The sequence below is a fragment of the Triplophysa dalaica genome, chromosome 2 (genome assembly GCF_015846415.1).
Source record: "Triplophysa dalaica isolate WHDGS20190420 chromosome 2, ASM1584641v1, whole genome shotgun sequence".
Taxonomy (NCBI): Eukaryota; Metazoa; Chordata; class Actinopteri; order Cypriniformes; family Nemacheilidae; genus Triplophysa; species Triplophysa dalaica.
Window position 1 is genome coordinate 1111574 of NC_079543.1, and position 21411 is coordinate 1132984.

The 21411-nt window shown below is 37.3% G+C and overlaps 2 protein-coding genes across 2 annotated transcripts; one reads left to right on the forward strand and one right to left on the reverse strand.

Moving 5' to 3' along the window:
- Nucleotides 1-1251: 1251 nt before the first annotated feature.
- Nucleotides 1252-21053, reverse strand: LOC130435524 (zinc finger protein 585B-like). Its single transcript, XM_056766219.1, has 7 exons — nucleotides 20619-21053; nucleotides 17495-18339; nucleotides 11226-11375; nucleotides 10784-11096; nucleotides 7869-8826; nucleotides 4406-4500; nucleotides 1252-2489 (listed from the first exon to the last, which is right to left on the reverse strand). Exons 1-7 carry the CDS (start codon nucleotides 20974-20976, stop codon nucleotides 1525-1527), a joined length of 3684 nt encoding a protein of 1227 aa, XP_056622197.1. The 5' UTR covers nucleotides 20977-21053; the 3' UTR covers nucleotides 1252-1524.
- Nucleotides 12381-14239, forward strand: LOC130437708 (zinc finger protein 501-like). Its single transcript, XM_056769204.1, has one exon. The coding sequence runs from the start codon at nucleotides 12518-12520 to the stop codon at nucleotides 13712-13714; it is 1197 nt and encodes a 398-aa protein (XP_056625182.1). The 5' UTR covers nucleotides 12381-12517; the 3' UTR covers nucleotides 13715-14239.
- Nucleotides 21054-21411: the final 358 nt, after the last annotated feature.

Here is a 21411-nt window from a genome sequence, read left to right on the forward strand (position 1 = left end):
AAACGATGGCCCAATGCATATTCGTGCTTAGATTTAATGCAAGTTGCTGAACTGAATTTTGTTTAGGTTTATTTTATTTAAACCTTTTATTGATAACACTTTTTCCCCACCATCAATTTAAACCTCCAGAAAGAGATTTTTTTAACTAAATGGTTTGTGTTAGGTAATTTATATCTTTGTTGAGTTCTTAAATATTTCTTAAAATAAATAAACAACGGTTGCTTTAAGAATTCATCACGATCGACTAAACGCTCAATTTTTAAAAACGTCATAAACTTACAATCATCGGTCTGTTATCTCCATGTCCCGTATATCACGCGGCCCAATCGAAACGTGATTGGTTGCTTTACATGCATTTAAGCTATCAAAAAAGGCACCTTTGAAATAGGTCTTTAATTATTCAACACGATGGGTCTAAACTTGTTTTTTTAAAGAGTATGGACTAACGCATGCTTAAAATATGATGGTACTTTTTTGTTCGCCAAACAGCATGAGCTGCTGCGGTTTGAACAATCTGGAGTTTATTTAATAAGCCTACAGGGTAACCCCCTAATAGTACATCACAGTAATCTGTCATGAATGTTTGAATTATCTTCTCTGCATCTGACAGTGACAGCATATGGCGTAGTTTAGATATATTCTCAAAATGGAAAAAAAGCAGTTCTGCTTTTAAATGACAGAATACTGTTCAATAAAAAAACAAGATTCTTTGCTGACGACGCGGGTTTCAGTATTCTTGGTTGTTACCTATGGAAGTTTTTCGGTCCAATAAGTAACACTTCTGTTAAGTCAGAGTTAAAAAATAAAAAGTTGTTACTCATCCAGCATTTTATACCGACTATGCCTTCAATTATTCTATTGAACTGCTGTGTTTCATCAGGCTTTGAGGAAATATTAGGTTGTGTAAGTATCATCAGCATAGCAGTGAAAGCTAACTTGATGTCTCCTAATTATATCTCCTAGAGGTAGCATGTATGTTGCGAAGAGTAGAGGCCCTTACACTGAGCCCTGTGGTACACCGTACTGGACTTGTGATTTGACTAAAGTAATGTGGCACGATTACAGGGCACATTGTCTGTTGCTTAATGGAGGAATTATACACACACATATAGTTTTAGTCTATTGTATTGTAATATATTTGTCCAAAACAGGGTGGATATCGTGTGCCAGTATGTGTTTAAAATGAACTGATTCTCTTTATCTTAAAACAAAAATAGGTTTTAATTTCTAAAAGTTTCCAATTCCAAATTATTCAAATCCATTCAATTAGCCAGACAGTTCTATCCAATGACACTTAAGATTTTATATTGAACATTTTGCCTCCAGACTTTGCCTTAAGACAGATGGTATGTCTGAAAGACGTCTGCTAAAGATGTTTAATTGTATTTTAAAGTTGTTACTTCCATTCTGTTATTATACATTTAATATAAAAAACTAAGACAACACAACAGAGCCTGCTAGTGACAGTAAGAACAACGAGTTCAGTGACTGGATGAGACTGAGCCTTGTAGAGATTCTATAATTTCAGTGCAGTTTGTTCTTCAGCATGTTTCTTTTCGCCGCAGATGGAGCAGTGTTAGGATTGTCTTCAGTATGAACTCTCTCATGGGTTCGTAGGAAAAATCTATCAGTAAATGCTTTGTCACACTGAGAACATTTGTAAGGTCTTTCTCCTGTATGAATTCTCTGATGTGTCACTAAATGGTGACTTCGACTGAATCTCTTTCCACAAACACTGCAGTGATAAGGTTTTTCTCCAGTGTGAACTCTCAGATGATCTTTGAAAGTACTTGAATCAGTAAAGCTCTTTCCACAGTGAGAGCAGAGATAAGGTTTCTCTCCAGTGTGAATTCTCTCATGACGTACCAGATGAGGTTTCTGACGGAAGCCTTTATTACAGTATGAACACTGAAAGAGTTTCTCATCAGAGTGTGTTCTTTGGTGTAACCTTAAACAACCGGAATCCCTAAAGCCTTTTCCACATTCACTGCAAAGATATGGTCTCTCGTTGGTGTGTAAAAGCATGTGTCTCTTCATATGAGGTTTGTGGCTGAATCTCTTGTCACAGTGAGGACACTTGTGCGTTTTATCTCCCGTGTGAATTCTCTGATGAGTAACAAGACTTCCTTTGGTGCTGAAATATTTGTCACATTCACTGCAGTGGAAAGGTTTTTCACCACTGTGTGTCCTAATGTGTTCTTTCAGACTGGAAGGGTAGAGAAAATTCTTTCCGCACTCGTGACAGTGAAAGTGTTTCTTGTCTCTGTGCTCTTGTGAATGAAGTTTCTTCTCTTGTAAGGTAGGAAAGCTGATGTCACATCTGGTGCAGGTGAAGAGTTTCTGTTCTGTGTGTTTTCTCTCATGTGTCTCTAAACGTCTCTGTGAACTGAATGTCTTTCCACAGGTGATGCAGGAAAGAGTTTGTGCTGTCAGTCGCTGTTTTGATGTAGAGGCCGTTTCTTCATCACCACATGAATCACCGCTCTCATCTGAAACAACACAACAAATGATTACTACAATACTGATGTTTCTGTGTAAAGTGGGCCAACACCACCCCATTTTACGAAACATCTCTCGTCACCTGCTTTATGAACTCTTGTTCATGAGCACAAACTAAATCAAATCAAATCCCTTTATTGTCACTCAACCATATACACAGGTGCAACAGTAGGTGAAACATGGCAGTATGACAGACATTTCTTGTACATATTTACACAGTAAACATTTCTGTACAAGTTTTACACCAGAATACAACAAATGACACGTAATATGCATAATAATCATACACAGCAGCAAATGTACACAATGTGCGTAGTGTACACACAGGATAATGACACATCATTTACAAATAACTAAATAAATAGCAGCGAATGTACCAGTAAATGGGTTTTAGAATTTGGTAAATTCGGGAATTCAAAACATCGGAATATTTGAAACGGTGTTCATGATTCTTTCATCTAAGAGCTGTGAGGCAACGAGGCGGGGAGAGATCGGAGTAGATTGGGAGCATAAGAGGAGGAGCAAGAGGACTGCTGACGAGAGAGGACCGGGCCTGGACATGTCTTTAGTTTGTATTTATGTTCTTGTAGCTGGCAGCCAACTGTGAGGTGGCTGCCAGCCTTTTACTTCCGTGTTATTGTTTGTTTATTTTGATTACAGCTTCGATGGTTCCCGCCTCCATCCTTCCTTACTGTGAACATTGCTACAACCGGTATTCAGTCAAAGGCACTGCAATAGTTCAGATCTTACTTATCAGACAGATATCAATTTGTCCATTTAAATGGGGAATCGTCAAATCTAATGCAAGTAAATTATGGATTACCTCAGGGATCAGTTTTAGGACCCTTGCTTTTCTCCATATACATGCTGCCCCTCGGCAACATTATTAGAAAACATGGAATTAGCTTCCACTGTTATGCAGATGATACTCAGCTATATATCTCATCAAGACCAGATGATTCCTTCCAGCTATTTTAATTTTTAGAGTGCATTGAAGACATAAAACATTGGATGACTAGTGATTTCCTTCTTTTAAACAGAAATATTACTTATCGCATCAAAAACACGTAAACAGAATATCTCAGATTTTAACCGCCAAATTGAAAGCTGCACTGTTACTCCAACAAATACAGTTAAAGACCTAGGCGTTATATTAGACGGCAACCTGTCATTTAAAAATCACATCTGAGAAATGTTGCCAAATTACGAAATAGTTTATGTGTTGCTGACGCAGAAAAGTGTATTCCTGCATTTGTGACCTCAAGACTTGACCCCTGTAATCCTCTACTTAGTGTTTGTCCTGTATCATCAATAAACAAACTACAGTTAGTTCAGAATGCAGCTGCCAGAGTTCTTACCAGGTCAAGAAAATATGATCACATGACCCCAGATTTTAAAGTTCTTTTAATTACTTACAAAAGCCTTAAATGGTTTATCCACAACTTACTTAACTGAGCTTTTATCACGTTACAACCCATCACACTCTCTAAGATCTCAAAACTTAGGACTTTTGACAACACCTAGAATAACTAAATCCACCAAAGGTGGACGAGCTTTCTCATGCGTAGCACCTAAACTCTGGAATAGCCTTCCTGATACTATTCGAGGGTCAGACACACTCTTCCAATTTAAATCTAGATTAAAGACACATCTTTTCAGCCAAGCCTTCACTTAATGCAGTTAATGAACAGCAGCTACGCTCATTATTCTCTTTCTGCCTCCACCTCTGGATGCCCATCCCATGAGAAAACTATGTGAGATAAATTCTTACAATTAGTCACATTTGACTTTTGGATTAAAGCACAAATCTTTAAAAAGACATTGGTGCTAATAAAACAAAGGAAAGTTTGAAATGTGTCAGGAAATAAAAAAAACATGAGACAAAATGTCAAAGAAGGAAACATACCTGAAGGTATAAAATCATTATCATTATCGTCATCATTCTCATCTTCATCAGTCTGATCTTCCTCTGACGTGGGTTCTGTTTTTATTTCCATCAATCTGACAGAACACATGTTGAGTGGTATGGTGTTCAGGATCTGCTGTTCTCCAGCGTTACAGACAGAATCCAGAGACTCTGTGGAGGTTTGATCAGTAGATTCATCCTGATTCAAGGTGTGATTACTGTCACACACAGTGTCCTGAGCGTCTGTGGGGTTTGTGTCAGTATAACAGAGTAAAGTGAGGCTGAGCTCTGAGTCCTGTGTGTGTCTGGACTTCTGTTCAGAGAGGAAATATATTGAGATAAAGATATAAACTATGACAGTGAGATTAAAAACATTATTAAAATACAAACATTTAAAAGCAGTGTGAGTGATTGAGGTAAATGATGTTGAATGTGTCCAAACCTCTGTGTTGAGTTCATCTCCTCTTGTCCTCAGCTTTTCCTCCAGTAACTTCACCTCTTTCTTCAGCTGACAGATTTCTGTGATGAAATCATCAATATCCAGCATGGACAGATCAGTTCCCACTGATTTACAGCACATCTGTGACGTCATCTTCAACATATCAACACACACACACACACACACACACACACAACACTGTGTTTAAAACACTAAAGAGAGAAAATCAAAGTGATGTAAACACGCAGCGCTTGATGTTTGTCTTTCTTTCTTTCTTTAGTGGGTTTATCGGCGGACTGAAGAGCTGCAGAGCGACTCCTGCTGGACTGGAGACACATCACACTCAACACTAGATTCATGACGATATTTCTTCATCTCTGTCCAGTAAACACTGAAGACATTCTGACGACGTTTCCACTGAGTTGGTCACGTTACGATGTATTTTTTCTTCACAACTTCAATTTGTAAAATCTTACTCTATTTGTTTAATGTATTGTTAGGTCTATTCATGTTATATACACAGATATAATTTCTAGAAGCAGATGCTAAACACAAGTTTAAAATGTCCAACAAGTCACATGTAAATAAATACAGTTGTTTTTCTCCACCTTTTCAAGATGATTTTCAAACTATTCTACTTCAACATTTTTTTTAAACCACTGTTTGATGTAAGTTAATAGCATAACAGTGACATTTATGTAAATTCTCAACTCAACTTTATTAGTAAAGCGCTTTTTTAAATGTATATGGTTAAAAAGCAGCTGTACATGAAACATATTAGTGTTTATATTAGTGTTTATTATAAGTTATTCATTTAAAAAGAAAAAAGGAGAACGAAGAGAAAACAGACACGCACACACTGGTTCAAACACACCCACATCCATAAAACACAACTCCACACAAACAGAACACAAAATACACACGCACTGTAACACGCAAGCACGCACACACACACAACAAAAACACACACACAGCGTGATTATCACAGAGAAGCACTTATTTAAGATAAAAGAGATAGATAAAGGTCAAATATTATACAGAATTTAAATTCCTATATTAAATAATAAATGAACTAAACAGAATGATACATTTAAACTGATATTAATAAATACAACAACTTTAAATTCTAGAGCTGATGTAAGCAGCACACACACCACAGACTTAGAGATGGTCTTAAAGGTCTTGCAGCACAATATTACTGCAGTAAATTAGAAATGTACACCGGGGCAAGACCGTGAAGAGCTTTGAAAACCAATACAGGAACCAGCGGTGTGACGATATATCGAAATGGCGGTGTATCGTCGTCCTTCTCCGTGCGATACGAGAATCGATACGCTGCGCCAAATATCGATATTTTAATCAATAATAAAACTAGCCGCTCTGAATATATTTCCAAGCGTTATTACATCATGGGTCCACTGGGTGGCGCTTGACCTGCAAATGGGGGAAACTTGATCAAACTAATCTGAGAAAGTTTAGGATTGCGTGTAATATAAACGATGGCCCAATGCATATTCGTGCTTAGATTTAATGCAAGTTGCTGAACTGAATTTTGTTTAGGTTTATTTTATTTAAACCTTTTATTGATAACACTTTTTCCCCACCATCAATTTAAACCTCCAGAAAGAGATTTTATTAACTAAATGGTTTGTGTTAGGTAATTTATATCTTTGTTGAGTTCTTAAATATTTCTTAAAATAAATAAACAACGGTTGCTTTAAGAATTCATCACGATCGACTAAACGCTCAATTCTTAAAAACGTCATAAACTTACAATCATCGGTCTGTTATCTCCATGTCCCGTATATCACGCGGCCTAATCGAAACGTGATTGGTTGCTTTACATGCATTTAAGCTATCAAAAAAGGCACCTTTGAAATAGGTCTTTAATTATTCAACACGATGGGTCTAAACTTGTTTTTTTAAAGAGTATGGACTAACGCATGCTTAAAATATGATGGTACTTTTTTGTTCGCCAAACAGCATGAGCTGCTGCGGTTTGAACAATCTGGAGTTTATTTAATAAGCCTACAGGGTAACCCCCTAATAGTACATCACAGTAATCTGTCATGAATGTTTGAATTATCTTCTCTTCATCTGACAGTGACAGCGTATGGCGTAGTTTAGATATATTCTCAAAATGGAAAAAAAGCAGTTCTGCTTTTAAATGACAGAACACTGTTCAATAAAAAACAAGATTCTTTGCTGACAACGCGGGTTTCAGTATTCTTGGTTGTTACCTATGGAAGTTTTTCGGTCCAATAAGTAACACTTCTGTTAAGTCAGAGTTAAAAAATAAAAAGTTGTTACTCATCCAGCATTTTATACCGACTATGCCTTCAATTATTCTATTGAACTGCTGTGTTTCATCAGGCTTTGAGGAAATATTAGGCTGTGTAAGTATCATCAGCATAGCAGTGAAAGCTAACTTGATGTCTCCTAATTATATCTCCTAGAGGTAGCATGTATGTTGCGAAGAGTAGAGGCCCTTACACTGAGCCCTGTGGTACACCGTACTGGACTTGTGATTTGACTAAAGTAATGTGGCACGATTACAGGGCACATTGTCTGTTGCTTAATGGAGGAATTATACACACACATATAGTTTTAGTCTATTGTATTGTAATATATTTGTCCAAAACAGGGTGGATATCGTGTGCCAGTATGTGTTTAAAATGAACTGATTCTCTTTATCTTAAAACAAAAATAGGTTTTAATTTCTAAAAGTTTCCAATTCAAAATTATTCAAATCCATTCAGTTAGCCAGACAGTTCTATCCAATGACACTTAAGATTTTATATTGAACATTTTGCCTCCAGACTTTGCCTTAAGACAGATGGTATGTCTGAAAGACGTCTGCTAAAGATGTTTAATTGTATTTTAAAGTTGTTACTTCCATTCTGTTATTATACATTTAATATAAAAAACTAAGACAACACAACAGAGCCTGCTAGTGACAGTAAGAACAACGAGTTCAGTGACTGGATGAGACTGAGCCTTGTAGAGATTCTATAATTTCAGTGCAGTTTGTTCTTCAGCATGTTTCTTTTCGCCGCAGATGGAGCAGTGTTAGGATTGTCTTCAGTATGAACTCTCTCATGGGTTCGTAGGAAAAATCTATCAGTAAATGCTTTGTCACACTGAGAACATTTGTAAGGTCTTTCTCCTGTATGAATTCTCTGATGTGTCACTAAATGGTGACTTCGACTGAATCTCTTTCCACAAACACTGCAGTGATAAGGTTTTTCTCCAGTGTGAACTCTCAGATGATCTTTGAAAGTACTTGAATCAGTAAAGCTCTTTCCACAGTGAGAGCAGAGATAAGGTTTCTCTCCAGTGTGAATTCTCTCATGACGTACCAGATGAGGTTTCTGACGGAAGCCTTTATTACAGTATGAACACTGAAAGAGTTTCTCATCAGAGTGTGTTCTTTGGTGTAACCTTAAACAACCGGAATCCCTAAAGCCTTTTCCACATTCACTGCAAAGATATGGTCTCTCGTTGGTGTGTAAAAGCATGTGTCTCTTCATATGAGGTTTGTGGCTGAATCTCTTGTCACAGTGAGGACACTTGTGCGTTTTATCTCCCGTGTGAATTCTCTGATGAGTAACAAGACTTCCTTTGGTGCTGAAATATTTGTCACATTCACTGCAGTGGAAAGGTTTTTCACCACTGTGTGTCCTAATGTGTTCTTTCAGACTGGAAGGGTAGAGAAAATTCTTTCCACACTGCTGACAGTGAAAGTGTTTCTTGTCTCTGTGCTCTTGTGAATGAAGTTTCTTCTCTTGTAAGGTAGGAAAGCTGATGTCACATCTGGTGCAGGTGAAGAGTTTCTGTTTTGTGTGTTTTCTCTCATGTGTCTCTAAACGTCTCTGTGAACTGAATGTCTTTCCACAGGTGATGCAGGAAAGAGTTTGTGCTGTCAGTCGCTGTTTTGATGTAGAGGCCGTTTCTCCATCACCACATGAATCACCGCTCTCATCTGAAACAAACACAACAAATGATTACTACAATACTGATGTTTCTGTGTAAAGTGGGCCAACACCACCCCATTTTACGAAACATCTCTCGTCACCTGCTTTGAAATCTTGTTCATGAGCACAAACTAAATCAAATCAAATCCCTTTATTGTCACTCAACCATATACACAGGTGCAACAGTAGGTGAAACATGGCAGTATGACAGACATTTCTTGTACATATTTACACAGTAAACATTTCTGTACAAGTTTTACACCAGAATACAACAAATGACACGTAATATGCATAATAATCATACACAGCAGCAAATGTACACAATGTGCGTAGTGTACACACAGGATAATGACACATCATTTACAAATAACTAAATAAATAGCAGCGAATGTACCAGTAAATGGGTTTTAGAATTTGGTAAATTCGGGAATTCAAAACATCGGAATATTTGAAACGGTGTTCATGATTCTTTCATCTAAGAGCTGTGAGGCAACGAGGCGGGGAGAGATCGGAGTAGATTGGGAGCATAAGAGGAGGAGCAAGAGGACTGCTGACGAGAGAGGACCGGGCCTGGACATGTCTTTAGTTTGTATTTATGTTCTTGTAGCTGGCAGCCAACTGTGAGGTGGCTGCCAGCCTTTTACTTCCGTGTTATTGTTTGTTTATTTTGATTACAGCTTCGATGGTTCCCGCCTCCATCCTTCCTTACTGTGAACATTGCTACAACCGGTATTCAGTCAAAGGCACTGCAATAGTTCAGATCTTACTTATCAGACAGATATCAATTTGTCCATTTAAATGGGGAATCGTCAAATCTAATGCAAGTAAATTATGGATTACCTCAGGGATCAGTTTTAGGACCCTTGCTTTTCTCCATATACATGCTGCCCCTCGGCAACATTATTAGAAAACATGGAATTAGCTTCCACTGTTATGCAGATGATACTCAGCTATATATCTCATCAAGACCAGATCATTCCTTCCAGCTATTTTAATTTTTAGAGTGCATTGAAGACATAAAACATTGGATGACTAGTGATTTCCTTCTTTTAAACAGAAATATTACTTATCGCATCAAAAACACGTAAACAGAATATCTCAGATTTTAACCGCCAAATTGAAAGCTGCACTGTTACTCCAACAAATACAGTTAAAGACCTAGGCGTTATATTAGACGGCAACCTGTCATTTAAAAATCACATCTGAGAAATGTTGCCAAATTACGAAATAGTTTATGTGTTGCTGACGCAGAAAAGTGTATTCCTGCATTTGTGACCTCAAGACTTGACCACTGTAATCCTCTACTTAGTGTTTGTCCTGTATCATCAATAAACAAACTACAGTTAGTTCAGAATGCAGCTGCCAGAGTCCTTACCAGGTCAAGAAAATATGATCACATAACCCCAGTTTTATCATCGCTTCACTGGCTACCCATTAAGTATCGTATTGATTTTAAAGTTCTTTTAATTACTTACAAAAGCCTTAAATGGTTTATCCACAACTTACTTAACTGAGCTTTTATCACGTTACAACCCATCACACTCTCTAAGATCTCAAAACTTAGGACTTTTGACAACACCTAGAATAACAAAATCCACCAAAGGGGGACGAGCTTTCTCATACGTAGCACCTAAACTCTGGAATAGCCTTCCTGATACTATTCGAGGGTCAGACACACTCTTCCAATTTAAATCTAGATTAAAGACACATCTTTTCAGCCAAGCCTTCACTTAATGCAGTTAATGAACAGCAGCTACGCTCATTATTCTCTTTCTGCCTCCACCTCTGGATGCCCATCCCATGAGAAAACTATGTGAGATAAATTCTTACAATTAGTCACATTTGACTTTTGGATTAAAGCACAAATCTTTAAAAAGACATTGGTGCTAATAAAACAAAGGAAAGTTTGAAATGTGTCAGGAAATAAAAAAAACATGAGACAAAATGTCAAAGAAGGAAACATACCTGAAGGTATAAAATCATTATCATTATCGTCATCATTCTCATCTTCATCAGTCTGATCTTCCTCTGACGTGGGTTCTGTTTTTATTTCCATCAATCTGACAGAACACATGTTCAGTGGTATGGTGTTCATGATCTGCTGTTCTCCAGCGTTACAGACAGAATCCAGAGACTCTGTGGAGGTTTGATCAGTAGATTCATCCTGATTCAAGGTGTGATTACTGTCACACACAGTGTCCTGAGCGTCTGTGGGGTTTGTGTCAGTATAACAGAGTAAAGTGAGGCTGAGCTCTGAGTCCTGTGTGTGTCTGGACTTCTGTTCAGAGAGGAAATATATTGAGATAAAGATATAAACTATGACAGTGAGATTAAAAACATTATTAAAATACAAACATTTAAAAGCAGTGTGAGTGATTGAGGTAAATGATGTTGAATGTGTCCAAACCTCTGTGTTGAGTTCATCTCCTCTTGTCCTCAGCTTTTCCTCCAGTAACTTCACCTCTTTCTTCAGCTGACAGATTTCTGTGATGAAATCATCAATATCCAGCATGGACAGATCAGTTCCCACTGATTTACAGCACATCTGTGACGTCATCTTCAACATATCAACACACACACACACACACACACACACACAACACTGTGTTTAAAACACTAAAGAGAGAAAATCAAAGTGATGTAAACACGCAGCGCTTGATGTTTGTGTTTCTTTCTTTCTTTAGTGGGTTTATCGGCGGACTGAAGAGCTGCAGAGCGACTCCTGCTGGACTGGAGACACATCACACTCAACACTAGATTCATGACGATATTTCTTCATCTCTGTCCAGTAAACACTGAAGACATTCTGACGACGTTTCCACTGAGTTGGTCACGTTACGATGTATTTTTTCTTCACAACTTCAATTTGTAAAATCTTACTCTATTTGTTTAATGTATTGTTAGGTCTATTCATGTTATATACACAGATATAATTTCTAGAAGCAGATGCTAAACACAAGTTTAAAATGTCCAACAAGTCACATGTAAATAAATACAGTTGTTTTTCTCCACCTTTTCAAGATGATTTTCAAACTATTCTACTTCAACATTTTTTTTAAACCACTGTTTGATGTAAGTTAATAGCATAACAGTGACATTTATGTAAATTCTCAACTCAACTTTATTAATAAAGCGCTTTTTTAAATGTATATGGTTAAAAAGCAGCTGTACATGAAACATATTAGTGTTTATATTAGTGTTTATTATAAGTTATTCATTTAAAAAGAAAAAAGGAGAACGAAGAGAAAACAGACACGCACACACTGGTTCAAACACACCCACACCCACATCCATAAAACACAACTCCACACAAACAGAACAGCACTTATTTAAAATAAAAGAGAGAAATAAAGAATTATATATATTTAATAGATAAATTCCTACATTAAATAATAAATTAATTGAGCAGCATGATACATTTAAACTGATATTAATAAATACAACAACTTTAAATTCTAGAGCTGTGATGTGTCTCCAGTCCAGCAGGAGTCGCTCTGCAGCTCTTCAGTCCGCCGATAAACCCACTAAAGAAAGAAAGAAAGACAAACATCAAGCGCTGCGTGTTTACATCACTTTGATTTTCTCTCTTTAGTGTTTTAAACACAGTGTTGTCTCTGTGTGTGTGTGTGTGTGTGTTTGTGTTGAGATGTTGACGATGACGTCAGAGAACAGCAGATCCTGAACACCAGACCACTGAACATGTGTTCGGTCACACTGATGGAGATGAAAACAGAACTCGCAGTAAAGGAAGAACAGACTGATGAAGATGTTGTTCCGTCAGGTTTGTTTCTTCTGTTGTCTTTTTTTTTTACAATATTTTATTGTCATGAGTTCTTGTTTCATAAAATCAGGTTTGTTTTGCTCAAGTCAAGTTTCTCATTCTCAGTGGACACTGATGTAGTTTCAGATGTGCTGGAGCTTCTTCTTAACGCTGTTGTGTTTGTTTCAGATGAGAGCGGTGATTCATGTGGTGATGGAGAAACGGCCTCTACATCAAAACAGCGACTGACAGCACAAACTCTTTCCTGCATCACCTGTGGAAAGACATTCAGTTCACAGAGACGTTTAGAGACACATGAGAGAAAACACACAGAACAGAAACTCTTCACCTGCACCAGATGTGACATCAGCTTTCCTACCTTACAAGAGAAGAAACTTCATTCACAAGAGCACAGAGACAAGAAACACTATGAGAAGAAACAGTTCCATTGTGAGCAGTGTGGGAAGAATTTTCTCTTCTCTTCTAGTCTAAAAATTCACATGCGGACACACAGTAATGAAAAGTCTTTCCACTGCAATCAATGTGACAAATGTTTCAGCCGCAAAGAATATCTTGTTCTTCATCAGAGAATTCACACGGGAGAAAAACCGTATGCGTGTCCTCACTGTGACAAGAGATTCAACCACAAACCTCATCTGAAGGAACACATGTGTGTCCACAGTGATGAGAAACCGTATCAGTGCAGTGAATGTGGAAAAACCTTTAAGGTTTTAGGTTCTTTAAAAATTCACCAAACAACACACTCTGGGGAGAAACTCTATCAGTGTTCACACTGTAATAAAGGCTTCTGTCAGAAACCTCATCCGAAACGTCATGAGAGAACTCACACTGGAGAGAAACCTTACATCTGTTCTCACTGTGGAAAGAGGTTTACTGACTCACAATATTTTAAATCTCATAAAAGAATTCACACTGGAGAAAAACCTTATCACTGCAGTGTTTGTGGGAAGAGTTTCAGTCGACAGGACACTTTAGTCAATCACAAGAGAATTCACACAGGTGAAAGACTTTATAAATGTTCTCAGTGTGACAAGACGTTTGCTCGAACGTGTGTCTTGAGAACCCATCAGAGAGTTCACACTGGAGAGAAAGTGGAGAGAGATTCACTTATTTAGGAACTTTTAACACTCATCAGAAGAAACATGCTGAAGATCAAACTGTACTGGAATCATCATAATGTTTTCTACTATTTCTGTGTGTAGAGTCTATAACCTGAATGTGCTTAAACTCACTAGATAGAAACATACACTTGTTTCTTGTTTTATTTCATTAAGGTGCATCGTTATTGGCAGTGCCACCCTTTGGTTACATGAACACGTTACGCATGAAAACACAGCGATTTTTTTTAAGATCGCACACACTATTCGAAATTCTATAATAAAAACGAATCGAATATTCAAAATTCGTGACTAATCCCTAGTTGAGAGTTGTATTGTGTCTTATGCTGATATGAGTATCCGTTGGTCTCCATCTCAAGGTTCATATAATGTCATGAGACAATGTTTTGATACTGTAATCTTGAATGTTAAAAACACATATTGAATCTGTTTCTAGTCAGATGAAGTTTGGCAGAGCTTGACTGAGCATCAACACACAACTGAGATTATTCAATAAATCATTTGTCTGTCTATATAACATCACTTTGTCTCCTGCCTGCTGTTCTTCCCTTGAGCTCTTTATCTGGTTGGGTTAAAGGATTGACTCACAATGGAGTTGATATCTCCAGGTGTAATTTGTTCCTGACGGAGAGAGATCTAGTGAAACTGGACTCAAAGTTTAGATCTATAAGATCTACAAGCCATATCTCAGTTGGATCTATCACAGTTCTCTTTATATTCCCACTTTATGATTTCTTTTTTCCTGTTTTTGGAACTTTGAATCTGAGATGTTACTTTCCTCTTTTGTATAATTATTGAGTGTCAACCTTGTGTGTTTCTTCGTCACTTATTAAGAACTATAAACTCAGAAACGGATTTCATTTTCAGTTAAACGCTGTGCTCTATAAGTTGTATTCCATTTTGTCGTATTGAAGTAAATGACCCTTAATTTAAAGAACCGGCTGATGTTCTAAGTGATATCAATATTAATTAAGTTGAATTGAGTTGAAAGTTTTCCACCCAAAGAAAATTAAAAGGAATTGTTAAATTACCAACTGGTTTCCAACCCTACATTTTTAATCAATTATGCTGTCACGACATTACCATGACCGGCAGATTACATCACAAGGTTAATTTGAGGTATCGAAGGCAATTTAAGCAAAAAATTCTTCAGATATAACTTGTACAGACAATGTAACGCGTGTATGCGTTATTGCACCAATGGCAAGTCCCAAAACGTGAAAATTTGCATAGAATTGATTAAACATTTAGCCGGACGTCATATTTACGAAACTAGGTGTCATTCATGCGTGACATTGCACGTGGTCCTATGTCATTTGTTTTTCTGTATAGGTAAACACTATCTAAATACACATCATAGTGGCAAAGATAAGGAAGATGGCATTTTAAAACCATTAGTAGTGATAGTAAGCTGCAGTAGGCTGTATTGTGGAAATGATATTTTTTCATATTGCAGATGAGTTTAAGAATTGCTGCTCATGAAGATCAAACCTGTTCCCAATCATTCTGTCATTATTGGTATTGTGCTCTTCCTGAGATTTTGCTCTCGTGAGTGACTGTGGTATTTGTTTAACAGTTTGTGCGGTTACTCTGTGTATTTGTGCATGTTTCAGCCTTTCCCTAATCATAGCTTTCTAGGTTGATCGTTCTGACTGTTCTGCTGTGTTTGATTCTCTACTTGTCTCTCATTCTGAGCATGTGTTTGGTTGTGCAGATCCTATCAGTCTAATATAGATTTTCATTCTCTGCCTGTTCTGTTGTAGCAGCTAATACATTTTATTTTAGGCTCTCTTTATTTTAATGTCATTTTACTCTTGGCTCGTCTCTATCTCTTGGGTCTTCTCTTTAATGGAATCTGATATGTAAGGCTAATTTCAGTGCATAAAAATATAACATTCCAGCATTCACTTAGTTCGAAATTCACAAAGAGAATACAATAATTTAAACCAATTTACAGTGTTCTTTACTCTATGTGCCCTATTGTGTCTTCCTGGTGGTACATTTTCAAATTAATTTTAATAAGTGTGTAATGTTATATTTTTAACAGATTTCTTCGGAAAATCAAAATGTAATGAAAATTGTCATCACGTTATAAAGCAATGTTGTATCATTAAAACAGGCCTGTTTTCTGACTAGAAGGGAGACAGCTACGGCCGGGAGAGATGCAAAATCTCGCCATAATATTACAATAAATTGCATAAGCTAAAGCCTACACCTACCCCAACAAAAAAAAAGAGTAAATGATGCAGTATTGAAGTGTGCATGCCCAGTGGAGGTAGCTGTATCCCTTCTAGCCCTAGTGGCGTTTTCCTCAATGCAGCTCAGTCATTTCCAGTAACAGTGTTAAGCGTATCTACAAGCAGAGATCATGGTAGATTATTTCTATTTAAAGGGCTGTCACTTTATTAAAAAAATCTTGTACGTGATGTCAACATCCAGTAATCTGGGTTTTTATGACAGATCTTAAATTAGCAGAAGTTCCCCTTTGAATATATTTTATATATTTTTTTCTTATCTGCTGAATAATAAAGCCGTTGTTAGTCACCATGCAGCAGTTCATCGCTTTCCTAAACACTGTTTCCTAACGGTTTGGTCTCATTCATCGATTATATTTCATACATTCTAAGGACATTAAAATGACACCATACAATGATTGTTAAAGGTTCTATGCGGATTTTAAGTGAATTTGACGTTCATTGATTCACATTACAAAGTATTTAAAAATAACTGCACACATTTTTGTGGCATTTATCCTCAAAAGTTATAATTAAACTTTTTGCGTAGGCCTATAGCTATTGACAAAAAATCAATTTAAACGTAGGTGTGAGTGAGGAGAAACAGTGAAACGCTATTGTTTACCAGCCATTACTTTCTCAGATCTTTTGAAGATTATGTACCAAGTGATGTTTAGAATATTTCTGATAATGCATGTGCGTAAAAACCTTATTTTCAACTATTTAGGTTTCAAAGGGAGCAACAGCCTGAAGTAAATCCATATAACCGGAAACTAGTGAGCCGTACAATTTCAAGTCGGAAGTACTTAACAAGGCTAAGTGCAAGTAGTCCATTTTCCACGTGTCTAATGTCTGTACATGAAATGACGTCATATCATGCGTCATATCTTCTGTAGTCATTACGTCTAGAAAAATGGCCTTCCATATTTAGCTTCCGAATACAGGAGTTTCACTTTTCTGGTCGCGCCACAAAGTAAGTTTGGTCATAACATTACGTTGATGTTACGTAAAAGTCACGTATTTTGGCTAGCTGGGATATTATGTTTCAATTACATAACCAACTGATGTAAAACAAAGGATATACAAGGTACATACAAAGCAAACTTTTTTATGTATTGGAAGATTAAGGTTTACATGCCAAATACAATAAAGCAGCAACTTGCCAGTGTAGACTGGCCAGGCACCTATGGGTGTTATTAGACCCACTCCACGACAGATTTCATTGCTTTTATCTGTTCAAACATTACTATTTGGGCAATTCCAGTGTTATGGATGAGACATTTAGCAATATTTGTATTGTGAAATCCCCTTTATAACCATTCAAAGCATTACCAGAGCCTTAAGTGGAATTATCAAAGAGTGTGAAGCTTCTACAACATTAACATGTATATTAACCAATAAAACTGTTACATCTGTGTTTCAATCATGCATCTAATCATTTTTCGATAAATTTTCCATATCGATTAATTAAAAGTACTTATTCTAAATGCACAAATTGGGAGATAGGGAAGCTGCTGTTGGTGAACATCTACCATCAAAATTAAGGGTTCTGTTCTGATGTTTGGCTGTTGCTTTTCTGTGCCCGTCTCAATGTCTTCTTCACAGGTCGTGTTTTTCCTGGTTTCTCTCCAGTGTGAACTTTCTGATGGAGTTTCAGGAGAACATTCTGAGTAAACGCCTCGTCACACTTACAGCATTTGTAAGGTTTTTCTCCAGTATGAAGTCTCTGGTGTGTCTTTAAATTATCACGTCGACTGAAACTCTTCCCACAAACAATACAGGGATAAGGTTTTTCTCCAGTGTGAACCCTCCGATGATGTTTAAAAGTACCTGCCCGACTGAAACTCTTCCCACAAACATTGCAGTGATAAGGTTTTTCTCCTGTATGAACTCTCAGATGTTCTATGAAGACACTTGAATGAGTAAAGCTCTTTCCACAGTGAGAGCAGAGATAAGGTTTCTCTCCAGTGTGAATTCTCTCATGGAGCATCAGATTAGACTTATGATGGAAGCGTTTATCACAGTGTGAACACTGATAGAGTTTCTCCACAGAGTGTGATATTTGGTGTCTTTGTAAAGAACATGTCTGCTTAAAGGTTTTTCCACATTCACTGCACTGATACGGTCTCTCACAGCTGTGGACATGCACATGTTGCTGAACACTGCTTTTTTGGTCGAACCTCATGTCACAGTGAGGACACTGGTATGGTTTTCTCCCCGTGTGAATTCTCTGATGAGAAAGAAGATAGTGTTTGGTGCTGAAATATTTGTCACATTCCCTGCAGTGGAAAGACTTTTCACCGCTCATGTGAAATTGGTGCCTCTTCGCCCCGTGCTCTTCTGATGTAGAGGCTGTTTCTCCATCAGAACATGAATCACTGCTCTCATCTGAAACAAACACAACAGCCTTAAAATCTATCTTGACTTGCACTTTTAATGAAGTAGTTCAGATAAACATCTGGTGCACAGCAGAGCAGAACGTGGAGAGATCATTGCCATAAATGTCCCTGAGCGTGAGTAATGTGTAGCTTAATTCAGGTGATATGCTTCAAGAGGCGAAACAATAAAATGCTGGTTACTGGTTGACTCGTGAGATTCCTTGTGCCATACGGAGAAGAGTATTATTTCATGTTTTTTGGGGGTTAGCCATTCAAGCATTTTATAGTGGAATCATGTAGCAGGTTTAAGCAACACCGGCATGTCATTACAGAACTCCATATATATCTTCAACACTACGGCTTGAAGATACCTTTCATCCGCCTAGTGGTCACAATATACACTCACCTAAAGGATTATTAGGAGGAACATCATACTAATACTGTGTTTGAGCCCCTTTCGCCTTCAGAACTTCCTTAATTCTACGTGGCATTGATTCAACAAGGCCCATATTGATAGGATAGCATCTTGCAGTTAATGAAGATTTGTGGGATGCATGAAGCTCCCGTTCCACCACATCCCAAAGATGCTCTATTGGGTTGAGATCTGGTGACTGTGGGGCCATTTTAGTACAGTGAACTCATTGTCATGTTCAAGAAACCAATTTGAAATGATCGGAGCTTTGTGACATGGTGCATTATCCTTCTGGAAGTAGCCATCAGAGGATGGGTAGATGGTGGTCATAAAGGGATGGACATGGTCAGAAACAATGCTCAGGTAGGCCGTGGCATTTAAAGGATGCCCAATTGGCACAAAGGCGCCTAAAGTGTGCAAAGAAAACATCCCCCACACCATTACACCACCACCATAACAGCATTAATGAGAAATTGAACAGGTGTTCCTAATATCCTTTAGGTGAGTGTATAAGAAAAGATGTCGAAATGCACATGGACGACAGGACAGTCTCAGGAAGCCAGACAAAAAAAATCAGCTAAGGAGCTATTGGCTCCAATAGGGGATAAAATTGTTTTTTTAAGAGCCATATAACATGAACTTACATTTTTGAATTGCATTCTTTTAGTTATCCTGCTGTGTGCAAATCTTCCATCTCATAGGTTTTGCTTACATAAAGTTTTTCTTTCAAGTTGTTTTCCCTCATAAGCAGGGTCATATGGTAACTTTCTTATTAATTACTCCATAAAATGTGTGAAAAATCTGCAGAATTCCACAGAATAGTTTTAAATGTGTTTAAAATGTGTTTATACATTTGTATAGAAGTATAAATATTTTTAAAAGTGTTAAAATAGTCTCCAAATGCTGCATATTTTTGCTTTAAAGGCAGATAACAGCAAATTTGGTTCTGCTTATTTAAACAGGCAGCGTGTTGATATTGATTGATAAACTCTAAATACACCTGACCAAATTGCTCATTATAATTGCTTATATTAAACTGTATGAAAAAGAAGCTATACATTGTTTTTTTATAACAAAAGGCCTTGTAATGTTATTATGTTGATTTTAGTTTGTAATAATGACAGTTCTCTACATCTTTACAACACAACTTAAAGATAACTTCAAATAAAACTTAACAAGAGAATTCGGCTTTCGTTCATTCTGCTTGGGATCGGTGGTGTCTTATAACAAACCAGTTCCCTGAACTTCATGGCTGACACGTCTGCCGCTAGAGCACCTCTTGAGACCTGCACAGCTAACTTTCTCTCTCTCTCTCTCTCTCTCTTTTTTTTATGTGTGGAACTTTCGTTGGAAACAGTTTAAAAACTAGTCAATTTGCACGGTACCCAGTTGCCAAACCTGCAAAAATATCACTAGAAAATGTATATTTTGCGACCGTCTTGGGGGCAGTCGGGAGACCCTGTATGACAATGTATAGCTTTTGATGCTCTACGTACAGAAATCATATGAACTTCACAATTTACTTAAAGTTCAACACCAACAGTGCAATACAATTTGTTTACAGTGCAAGCCTTTTCAAAATGTCTAAACGAGGAACTTTTGGCTTTTTGTCTTCTCTGAAGCGCGGCTTGGAGCCTGATAAATGCTGCTTGCAGCTATATTACTAATAAGGGTATTCACCACATCACACTGATCAAATATATTTCTAATAGGTCTATTTATTTTATTTAGTCAGTTTTTTAGTAAACAGCAGTACAGTAAATATATATAAACAAGCCCCTTTCCATATATTTAACATATCTCTTGGATTCTACTTAGAACTGAAGAAGAAGAAATTAATGTCATTAAAGAATTTAAATACAAAGGACACAACATACCTGAATCTGAAATATCCTCATCCTCCTCGTTGTCATCCTCATCATCTTCAGTCTCTTCTTCCTCTGATGTGGGTTCTGTTTTTATCTCCATCACTTTCCCATCAGTCCCAATCAGTGTGACAGAACACATGTTCAGTGGTATGTTGTTCAGGATCTGCTGTTCTCCAGCGTTACAGACAGAATCCAGAGACTCTGTGGAGGTTTGATCAGTAGATTCATCCTGATTCAAGGTGTGATTACTGTCACACACAGTGTCCTGAGCGTCTGTGGGGTTTGTGTCAGTATAACAGAGTAAAGTGAGGCTGAGCTCTGAGTCCTGTGTGTGTCTGGAGCACATCCCGTCAGTCTGTGACGTCATGATGATCAACTAAACACAAAAATACACACAGACAACACTGTGTGAAAATCAAAGTGATGTAAACACGCAGCGCTTGATGTTTGTCTTTCTTTCTTTCTTTAGTGGGTTTATCTGCTGCAGAGCGACTCCTGCTGGACTGGAGACACAAGACGAAAATCACCAAAGTAAACTGTATTGTCTACATTTTTGCAGTCAAATGTTGTTGTTAATTGTTGTGTGTTTTCAATAGATTCAAGTTTTAAAGATTCAATTCTCAAAATACTAATAACCGATAATAGGATACTATATTTAGAACCGTCTTTCAACAACATCAAAGAATCTGAGGACGGATTCACGAAAATGTTGTTGAGACAAAATATCTAATCTAACTTTCGTAAGATAAATTTCAAAATTCTCAAACATTTCTTAAAACATTCAGAGATATTTTCTTAAGAA

Excerpts from the sequence above, each read along its gene's own strand:
- LOC130437708 (XM_056769204.1), top strand. The coding sequence starts at position 12,518 with ATGTGTTCGGTCACACTGATGGAGATGAAAACAGAACTCGCAGTAAAG.
- LOC130435524 (XM_056766219.1), bottom strand. The coding sequence starts at position 20,976 with ATGACGTCACAGACTGACGGGATGTGCTCCAGACACACACAGGACTCA. Across the intron at positions 18,340-20,618 it reads TGAGGATATTTCAGATTCAG|ATGAGAGCAGTGATTCATGT; the intron begins GTATGTTGTGTC and ends TGTTTGTTTCAG. Across the intron at positions 11,376-17,494 it reads AAACATCAGAACAGAACCCT|ATGACGTCACAGATGTGCTG; the intron begins TAATTTTGATGG and ends GATATGTTGAAG.